Raw genomic sequence first — 11,218 nt, forward strand, 5'->3', positions numbered from 1 at the left:
CACCCTGTACCTTAAACTTGGAGGAATCAATGCAGAGAGGCACCCTGGAGATGTCCGGCTCTGACGAGATGAGGTTCACAAACTTGGTCATGGCCTTGACGCCATCCAGCATGCCCTCGTCCATGTTGATGTCTAGTACCTGCGCTCCTGCTTCTACCTGGGCCTTGGCTATGCTCAAAGCTTCCTGTGGAACACAAGAAAGCACATTAAAATGCATGTTATCGATGCAGAAACTGTGATGTTTTGTGTAGACATCAGGACGAAGGACATGGTGGATTTTTTCAAAGTATAACGCAGGGGCTGAGGGCAAGGAAAATTAAACAAATTGTTACAATTTAGAGATGTGAACCACTTTTGCCAGAATTTCTTCACACAAAACTCTTGTGATTCAATTTCAAAAATGGTGGAACACAGAACACGTTTTTCTTCAGTTTATCAGTAGGAGGCAAAGGTTAGATTATCTGATCTTGGTTCCTTTCATGGACTCCATATGGCAACCCATTAATGACGAAACGACAGCTATGACACAAGATGGTCTCCACCATGTACCCAGAGGCCAAGTGAAGACACAATGTGCACATCAGAATGAAAAGCAGTCCCATCCTGCACCACAAAGTGTGAGAACTTGTTGGGTACCCTGCACTGAGCCTCTTGCTAGTGAGCACATAGATCTTCTATTTGTATATGAAGTCCACTGCACACCGCCATTCGTATCTCACCTCATATTGACCATTGGTAATCAGCCTGGCAAACTTCCTGGAGCCGGCCACATTGCACCTCTCACCAATGTTGACAAATAGGGTGTGCTTGCTGAGGATCATGGGTTCCAGACCTGGGAGAGAGACAAGACAGAAAACTCAGTATAACTCATTGCCACTGCTTATAAATCCTCTGCCAAGCACCTGCTTAGAATATCCACAACTTTCTTTATTGACAATCCCTCAAAAATTCATTTCCAATAACAAAAAAAATGGATTTCCTCCAGAATTCCCCAAAAATATGCCAACCTAGCATCTTACCCTTACTTAAAAAAAAAGGAAATTCTGGTGGCGTGTGTTGCCAGTATATACAAAATCATTACACATTCTCTGGCACACACTGACACACAATACCAAAGTTTGGTCCAGTCCAACTGCAACATCACAGTTGGGACAGATGCTCTAGTTGGGATGTTTCTAAAGTCCCACTGTGGTCAGCAGCGTAGCCTAAATTTGCAAGATGCTTTATCCACAGTGGTTGTCCAGTAGACAGAGCACATTGCCTGAAATTTTTCCGGATCTCCACTCATTTACAAAAGAGATTTCACTAGGTGCAACTGGAAACCTCTACCACAGGTATAGAGTAGTCTGCGGACCAGGGTGAGAAGACAACAGTAACGTGTTATTACAATCACATGCGACACACTTTTGAACTAGAGGCTTATGCACATTTTAGGAACCATGTCAGAGGAAGGTGCCTAAGTACAAATAGAATGTGAGCACACAGTAATTGCTAGATTTGTCCGCATAGTGTCACTTCATCAAATTGCTTCATCCACTGCGCAGAACTTCAGATCATACTAGCCAATGGGCCTAAAGCTGGACCAATAGAGGGCGCTATTTCCTTAGCAACAGAGGCTCCTTTAGTACTAACTGCACACTGCTGGTTCACGAACAACTAGGAAACACACGGGTTGCAGCCACATCACTGCCAACAAAATGAATACTCCCCACCAACATGGCTCTTTTAAACCGATGAGGGGGTGCTACTGCTCAAGGAAGATACCTGAAAGGAGCTGAGCCTCTGGATGGACCTCCACAGGTGGGATCCTAGGTTTGTAAGGTCTGACAGCATCGGCGATGGCCTTGATGTGCGCTGGTGTGGTGCCACAGCAACCTCCGACAATATTGACCAGTCCGTCCTGAGCAAAACTGGCCAAGTGGCCAGACATGTCCTCCGGCGTTTCGTCGTAGTCGCCGAATGTGTTTGGGAGCCCTAACAGAGAGAGAAGTAGACTAAATAACCCACTGGTTAGGGATATAAAAATTGCCACAAAAGCAAAGTGGGGCAAAGAGACTCCTGGTGATTGTTTGTAACCGTGGCCATACAGGGTTCACACCAGCCAATCTATCCAAAGTAACCCCTGCAAGCTCAAGGGTTGACGAGTCAGAGAGTCGGAGGGGCTTATTGCCCAATGAGCAGCAGGTCACTGATTCACCTCCTAATTGATCACACTTGCAAAGTTAATTCCTCACAAACTGTCAGATAACACTGAACATGCCGTATTCATTGTAAAAAAAGGGAATCAAATGGAATTAAATCAAATCCAATGAAATGAATAAAAACAGAAAGTAGGGCTTTCTTTTAACTACTGAACACTAGGTATTGACATCAAAGACTGTCTTACCAGCATTGGGGTAACAAATGACGTATGATGGAGTGCACATCCCAATGGCCTCGATGAACGGCCTCATTTCAGTGGCACCTAAGGCACAGTTGAGACCCAGACACATGGGGTTGCTATGGGAGACACTGATGACAAAGGCATCACCAGTCTGTCCGGACAGAGTGCGACCGCTCTTGTCAACGATAGTGCCCGAAATCTGTTGAGCGGAAGTCAAAATTTAATATAATAGACATTTCACTTAACATTTAAACATACACATCTGTTGCAATGGTGCTTTCTGTGAACAGAGGGAACTCCGGGAATATTCATTTTGGATGTCTTTCTTAATCCTCTACGCAACAAGGTGAACCAGGAAGTTTCTCATTAAACATTCAGCAGAGGAATTACAATAATGATAACAAAAACTGTGACTTGCGGTGCTCATAATAGCTTAAGAGACGTAATGTTAATCCAACTCTTTTGTATCAAGTGCAGAAAAGTAACAAAACATGAATAATCAAACTAAATAATCCATTATTTGGAAGTCAAGCACAAAATCCCGAAATCTGGAACGATTCCCAGAAATCAGAGGCCAGGTCAAAAATTCCTGTTGTACTAATGTAACCCAGTTTTACACCAGGAAAATGACTTAAAATTCATATTCAGTTTTACACAAACAAAACTTTCAATTTGATCCTTCATTGCCACTACACAACGTGCCAAAACAATTTCAACTAATGGCTTTTTAAGGAGTATGAAAACAAACACGAGAATGGGCATGGTCCTCTTGTCAGCAAAACTTCACAACCTCACGCCCACTTGTAAGTATCCAGTGTTTGTCTGCGTGGCCAACCCAATCCATAAGAAAAGCTCACTCACAAATATTGGAATCGGCTTATATTCATTTTCAAAGAGCAGCTGTATGGCGTAGAGGGCTGCCTTGGAGTTCAGGGTGTCAAAGATGGTCTCAACCAGCAGCACATCAGCACCACCATCTAATAAACCCCTGGCTTGCTCCGAATAGGCGTCCACTAGCTCGTCAAATGCTGGGAAAGATACACAGGAATTCTGAGAGTAACTTTGAGTACATTCTAAAGGTCGATTCACACTTCAGATGAACGCAAACGTATTGCATTCATGTTCACTTTCGAACCATGTGTGAACTGGCCTTAAGACTAAGGCCAGTGTGAAAGAGTTGTGCAGGATTTGGAATATTTTTGTTCCATTTTGAATACTGTTCATGGCTGTTACTTCTTGTGAGTAGCCCTCAGAAAGGACGACAAGTTAGAAAACACTGGCATTCTCTTGCTATACTGTTTTTAACAGATGTTCGGTTTTCCGAATTTAAATTAATACAAGCAGTGATTCTGGGTTTTGTAAGGCCGCTGAAAGTAATCATCCCACATGTTGATTGGGAACTTGCCCAACTGACATTTGGCAAATGTGAACAGGTGGCATGTGGCTGATATTAAACTGGTGGGAGACCAAGAAAGAAGCCATGATAAACAGATGAACAAGCAGACATGACAAAAATGTGACAGTCTTCGACAGCTGTACCAAATGAAGGGAAGAACTGAACTCTTTTTAAATGTGTTCATTTCAAAACCTTCCTACATCCAGCAACATTTCACACTTTGCAATAGCAAAGAGACAATTGCTGTGATAAAAAAACCCTGAAATGTGAAGCACCAAGCAAAGTAAACAGTACACTACATGTAGCCAGGCTGCATAACCCCCATGGATTTTGATGAATTTTGAATCGGGCTGATGCAGAAAAAAATTGACTTTACCAATGAACTGAGTCAACTGCTTGATCCCTTATGACAAATAAAATACTTCAAAACAGTTCACAGAGTTCATTTCCTGCAACATTTTCCCATGTTAACATAAAGTGACTGCAAAAAACATGGCCCATATATTTCTACCTGCATAAAAAATCCTTTCTGGCATACCATCTGTTGTCAATCAATATTAACACCCCCCCCATAGTGAGACTGCAAATCCTTTGAGTGGTCTCTTGCAATTACCAATTGGAGTCCACACAGATAAAGAACAAATTAAGGGTTAATTTTTAACAAAATGAACAAGGAATGTCAACATTGACATGGAACAGTAGAAAAGATTTGCTATACTTCTCAGGTCAAGCTTCTCCTAAGTGTGGGTTACATGGCATGTCAAAATATGTCCTTGGGCATGGTGTTGCCAATTAGAGACTGACCTTGACACAGTTTGGAAATAGACCAATTGTATGTCCAATGTTCTGTATCTCTAAAACGCTCAAGCTATATAGAGTTGACCACCTACATGTTAGTTAAATTTTGAAGTGCGATCTCGAAAAATGTATTTTTTTCCTTTAAACACAAAATTACTAGTTCTAAGAGCATACCGCAAATACATTACCTCTGAAGAGGACTGTTCTTACTTTTTATAAGAACATTAAATTTATTAACATCTGAAGCATACTGAGTCAATTTTGGTTGGACTCTTGCTTTGAGAACAAAAGCCATCTTAATCACTGTAAATATTTCACAGGCATCCTACTTCAATTTTTATACTAGATGTTAAATTGTGGGCAGAGTTAACACAGTCACACAGAAAAAAATTGTCACAAACTTTTACAGTATACCGAGAAAAATCTCAGAAAAGCAGATCAAAACGTTCAAAGAAATATTTGATTTTCAGCTTAGACCTAAAAACTTTGTGTGAAATTTACAGAAGTCCGATGTTCTTTTATGCTAATCAACGAATATTTTCTTTGGAGCAATGCACATTCTAGGCCTGAATACAAAAATATCAAACCACTGTACACTACACACATAGCCATTCTCTAAGTACAGATTAACCATGATAGGCCAAGACTCATAAACGGGAAAAAAATAAAAAAAAAAACATGTGGAAATTCTCAGCGACTGAGACTACTTGACATACTTATGTTTCTGAAATCTGGTTGTTCCACCGAAGGCGAGATGGAAAGTGTTCGGTTGGTTGGACCCATGGCACCAGCCACGTATCGAGGAATGCCTGTGGCCTTGGTCACGTCTTTGGTTGCCTGCTTGGCAAGCTCTGCAGCCACTTTATTCAGTCTGTACGTCTAGAAAGAACAGACAGGAGAGGTGAATCTCTTGTGAATAGTACATATATGTAAATACGGAGACAGGACACTACACGGCTATAGAAGTTCTGCATTTCTAGCATCTCCATGGTGTCTCAGAGGCTGCATTTGTTATTCTCATTAAACTGCAATGCACAAAAGGTTTACTCAAGCCTATCCCAGTGATGCAAAACTCTTGCCCTCTGAGAACGCGTTGATGCATAACCTCCATATTTAACTAATATAAACATTTAATGGCAGATTTAGAGAAGCCAATAACTTTCTGAAAACATGTAGAACCATCTCAAATGAAAACAGGTAACACTGTCAGAAAGACTAGAATATCCAACGGAGCCATTAGGACAAGGGTTCTTCCTTCGTCCCCCGCCCAAAAAAAGAAGCAATCTTTTTAATGTTTCAATGATGAGAGACAGAGTTTGGGGAGAAATTTTCAATTTCCCATCCTTCAAGAACTGTGTAAAAGCTCCAAAATTCAGCGTCATCTCTTGGAAAGGCCATTACACACATAGACATTTCAAAATGTTGGAATTCCCCTTTCAAAAATGTTTCACCCCTCAGAATCTTATTTAGAATTCCTTTTTTTCAAATATGGTAGCTTGGGATGCGAACTCTACATGCAATACCTCTAAATCTAAAATATTTAAGGAAACTTGTTAACAATCCTTTGATTTGGTATTTGACATCATCTACAAGACAAAAACAAGGAAGACCACACAGGTGGTCAGTTATAGCATAATTACAACTGGCATTAAATTTATTATCCTCAGTTGGAAATTACTTTGAAATCCATTCCATTGAAAAAAACAGAAATTTGGCTTCCACTGGTATATTACAACAATCAAAAACTAAAAACTAAGTCAATAAAATATTAAATTACAGATGGTAAGACCAGTCACAAACAGGTACACTGCATCTCAACCTAAAAAACTCATTAAGCACTTCCTGCCGGGGACTCCAGATCTAGACACGTATGCTTTATATGCATGGCCGGGGTCTGAGAACTCGGGCAAAGGGAACAGGGCCTTGTAACAAAAGACTGTACTCAGAACAAAAGACCAGGCTGCTGGGCATTACCGACATTTTTTCACTCTCAAAAGTGGAGATAACCCTGCCTTGTTTTCAAACAGTATACCACAGTTTGGGGCATTTAGAGCCAGCGGATTACCACCGGGGACAAAAGTGCTTCACGACCTCAAAAATGAGCCAAACAGCACCGCTGCATGATAATCTGGCCCCCATTGAAAAGAGGTCAGCAGGGCACTCAGCCAGGTTCGTGAACAAAAGAATATTAAGTAACACCACAAAATCTGGGCTCTTTTTACAAGGCTGCAGGCCTGGCTGAAATACTCAGGGTCAATAGATTTTGTCTGTCTGGCTAGAGTGGACACCAGACATGCCTTCATGTGTTTGTAAGTGTCCAGTAAATGAAGATAGGAATTTTTAAAGAATTTTGAAAACAGAAAAAAATGATAAATATCCCACCCCAGCATCATCAACATTGATAAATGCCCCAGCAGGAAGTGGTTAACCACTGAAATAAAACTGGATATCTTTGGAACAAAACCAATAACCATAAACAGAAAAAATCTTATTATTAAGTCTGGTATTCTGACAGTTCAACCATGTCATAAAAAATATGAGTTTGCATGTTTTCAGCAAAGCTTTGCCACTTTACATGTAAATCACGTTAGTCCAAATGGATAAACAGTCCAGCAGTCAGTAAACTAATTTTATAGACAAGAATTTTGGCCCATACTTTATCCAAATGTTTACCTTTGAAAAAAATTCTGCAAGTAAGGCCTTCTAATTTACTTCAAGTCACTGTTGTTGGTTTTCAGCAGTTTTCTGCATTTTATAAAGCAGAAACTGAACTGCAGATTTCACATGTACTAATTTGGGACGTTTACACATTTAACCCTAACCCTTAGGGTGTATGTACAATCACATTGAAATTGGAGGATTCAGGACTGTTAAGGCTGTACAAGAAAAGTTCAAAATCCATTTACAGATTTTCCCAAATGTTTAAAAGGAACCATTCCTTTTTAGAGGTTTGACGTTTGGATTGACGTAATCTGGTATTCATTTTTATTGTAAACAATGACTGTAAAATATAATCCGATTTTCAGAACACTTCACTGCTTGGTCATGTCAAAGGAATATCGTGAATTCATCACCGGAACTTTGTGTCAACTATTTACATTGTATTCAATTTGTTGTGTTTAAAGTTTTCAATGACACCGTGGTAAGGGTAGGACATTTGGGAAAGGTTTCCAAACGTTTTTCAAATTAAACGTAAATTTCCGCCCTTAACATGTACCAGGATTTTCTCACCAACAGAGCCTTACATACCAAGTGTTCCACACCATAATCAGCTTGCGCAACCTTTGTGCCACTGAAGGTGTTGGTTTCCACAAAATCTGCCCCAGCCTCCAAGTAATCCTGCAACAGGTCAAACAAGCCATTACAGCAGTCATAATATTGGCATTCCATCAACACTGCTTGTTGGAAAGCTGAAGGGAGATATACTAACTACCAAGACCCGTTACTGGGTGATCTTTTCTCATGTACATGTATTTCAACAGACGGCATTTATACATGTAGTTCATGCTTCCTCTTCTGATCCCGATATTAAGATTTGAATTCAATGACAAGTTTTCAGAAACTAACCTGTGGAAATGCTTAGCTTAATTAAGGACATCTTACTTTTCAGCCAAATGGTGAAACCTATGCACCACTTTGTCATCAGGAAGCATGAAATTAGCTGAATCACAGCAGCAACGTAACAGTACATTACCCAGTAAGCAATATGTACAAGTAGGTCCAGTGTACTGTTCATGGCTAATCATCTATGACATTTTCTTTTTACCCTCCCCAAAGTAAAGGTCTAATACTAAATTTAAAAACTGCGAATGGCATTTGTTTTCTCTTCAAAACTGAAGCATATAATGTGACATGAATTATCACCAAAAGAGTGTTAGCAGCAACGTCAAGTAAGCTTGTGGATTCCTATGCTTTCACATGAAATGAATTCAACGTATAAATTGCTTTTTTTCTCAACCAAAACATTTGTGTTTGTTTTGTTGTGGGTCTTTTTCTAAGTTACTTTCCCTAAATAAAGTAATCAAAATATATAATTCACTTAACACTGGTAAAATCACAGATTGAAAACACATATTGAAATGCTATTACAATATCAAGCAGTAGAAAAAATAAAATTTTATTCGTAAATTAAACAACGGTTGAGAAATTACTACATACATGTTCTTCTGAGGATACAACTAGGACAAAAACTTATGTGGTAAAATAAATGTTAGACAAGTGATCCCGCCATTTCAAATTTACCTCGAACACAATACAACAGAAAGCACATCAGATCATCAGATAAAAAGTAAACAGAACTGTTGATGACTTTGTGTTTATGAGCAGATTGCTATCAACACTGTCATGAATCCTACTGTCTCAGTACAGATTTTCACAAACATGGATGGGAGCAAATTGGAGCAAATAGCCTTGAGAGGATGGGAAGGGGAATGCTCCTCCCCTTTCCAATGAACAGACTCCGCCCTGACCTTGTGTATCTTGTAGATGGCGTCTGGCTGAGTGAAGACGAGCAGGTCATTGTTTCCTTTCAGGGGCTTGGAATGATCCCTGAACATCTCTCCTCGAAAGTCCTCTTCACTGAAATGAAGGGCCTGAATCATAGTACCCATCCCTCCATCAAAGATCATGATGCGCTCCTTCAGTGTCTGCTCAAGGGCTGCCGCCACGCCTACAGTGAGGACCAGTCGTAGAACATGCATAATTGAAGGGACACTCAAATGACTTTGTACAGAAAACCATGGAGCTACATGTATATGAAAACACAGGATTTGTGCAAACATCCTTTGCTGACTATTAAAGGAAGTTTAGGCAAATTAAAATTAATTTCTTGTTTATCATCACTACTTTACCAGATTTTTCCTACCGTCCCGACTTTTTTTGATGTTTGATATTTCCAACTTTTAACCAATTTTTGGCCCTTTTCAACTTTGCAGATGTGTCTGCACCACAAAAATGGTTGTGTGTTTTATTCTAAATTCTTTAATCTTGCCCTCAGCCATGACCAATTGATCGGGTCGTGTACACTGTTTACGTTTCAATCAACTTGTATACATGTACGTACATGGGTGTTCACAAAATACAGGCTTGAGGCGGTAGTGATGACCATGCGAGGGCAGAAATCAAAGCCTAAGCCAAGCCTCAAGTGTACATGTACGTTTGTTAAACGTTAAAATACTGTACAAGTGTTCTTATTCCTCTATTGTACCAGAAAGGTAATTTAAGACTATCTGAAAACTCTGGAAAATACTAACTTAAAATATCAAATATCAAAGGTCCTCCTTACCTAAAAATATAACTTGGAGTGATGATAAACAAGGAATTATTTTTAATCAGCCTTGTATTTGTTTTCATATTAAAACTTTACTTTTGAACTTTATGGTTTAACCATTACTGTGGAGTCATGCTGTCAATTTTACAACTTAGCGGAGGATTCAAAACTGTTATAATTAATAATAAACAACGCACAGTTGCGTAAGCCTAGACCTACAATCAAAATTCACAACATTTGTAACCTTTGAATAGTTTGATGTATTCCTCTTTACAAATGAGACAATGACAGCTTCTTCTTCGGTACATAGCAACAGATTCACTGAATCCATGCATAGCTACAGGAGAAGCCAGAGTGGCACAAAGTTAATTTCAGTTCCTATCCCTGGATCTGATAAACTCAAGAACCTGATCCCCAAAAGAGCTAATTGAAATTGTTGAGACTATTGTATCAGGAAGCCTGTTCAAATCTCTACAAGTTCTGGGTACAAAGGAATTTCTGTGCCCTTCAGTTCGTCTATGCGGCAAACTAAGTTGAGAACCATTTCCAGAGGCTGTTCTACGTAGTCTTGTATAGAAGCATGCTTGACAACAGACTTCGGAATAGCAGATGTACCCATAAATATTTGTTTCATCATGATCAATCTAGCAGCTTCACAATTCTTTTTTTATCAAGACTGGTACCCAAGACCAAAGCAACATAAATGTTTGTTATGTGAACAAGCTGCAGGACCTGTTTTTGTCATGTGACATACGGCCACGGAGAATGCAGATGTGTGTGGATCATTGAGAGATGAGAGGTAAGGATTGGTAGAAAAAACTCATTTTTTGACAATGGTTGAACACTAAAAAATACACTCAAACCCGGTAGGCCTAATTCGATATAGGCCTTGAAGAGAGAATTTCAATATATAATTGACTGCAGACTGCATTTTGCTTTTAGTTTCCTAGCCCGCAGCAGTTTTTTATACTAATTACCGTCATGACTGTGTTGCTGGTACGTACACCCGCCCCCCCCCCAGCGCGCCGCAATGCACGAGAGCGGCGGACAACGAACCCCCCGAACTTCTAGTTTTGAGGTAGCCTGTTTCATCATGTCAACTTACCAGATCCACTGACGCTGCAGTCTTCCTCCGACACAGTTGGTGGCATCTTTATTTCGAAACAAAACAACTACCCAATTTGGACAAGGAGCAAGCAGTCAACAACACTGGTCACCTAACATAACGAAATGGCATACACAGTACATGTACGTGTGTACGTTGGTACTGGTCTGTCTGCGAACTTGGCGTTGGCACTCTCATTGCACGTTTTGCAATGGCAAGCGCGCAGTCGTGCTCCAAGACTTCATCCAATGCCCATGCGACAAGTTA

At 40.0% G+C, this 11,218-nt stretch overlaps 1 protein-coding gene across 2 annotated transcripts in view; it reads right to left on the reverse strand.

The window, feature by feature from the left end:
• LOC110979637 (methionine synthase-like) overlaps positions 1-11,158 on the reverse strand; it is a 30,686-nt gene extending 19,528 nt beyond the window's left edge. For both annotated transcript variants that reach the window (XR_015425994.1, XM_022235636.2), the window contains exons 1-9: positions 10,952-11,158; positions 9,047-9,246; positions 7,827-7,916; positions 5,294-5,456; positions 3,245-3,411; positions 2,387-2,582; positions 1,765-1,974; positions 720-832; positions 11-184 (exon numbers count right to left, since the gene is read on the reverse strand). Coding sequence is in view for 1 of the 2 variants with exons in the window: in XM_022235636.2 (XP_022091328.2) it covers positions 11-184; positions 720-832; positions 1,765-1,974; positions 2,387-2,582; positions 3,245-3,411; positions 5,294-5,456; positions 7,827-7,916; positions 9,047-9,246; positions 10,952-10,997 (1,359 nt within the window). In the remaining variant the exon portion in view is untranslated. The remainder of the gene's footprint in view (positions 1-10; positions 185-719; positions 833-1,764; positions 1,975-2,386; positions 2,583-3,244; positions 3,412-5,293; positions 5,457-7,826; positions 7,917-9,046; positions 9,247-10,951) is intronic.
• Between the last annotated feature and the right edge of the window lie 60 nt (positions 11,159-11,218).

Source organism: Acanthaster planci, linkage group LG01, assembly GCF_054643075.1.
Source record: "Acanthaster planci isolate LZ-2023a linkage group LG01, COTS_SCS, whole genome shotgun sequence".
In the NCBI taxonomy this organism is placed as follows: Eukaryota; Metazoa; Echinodermata; class Asteroidea; order Valvatida; family Acanthasteridae; genus Acanthaster; species Acanthaster planci.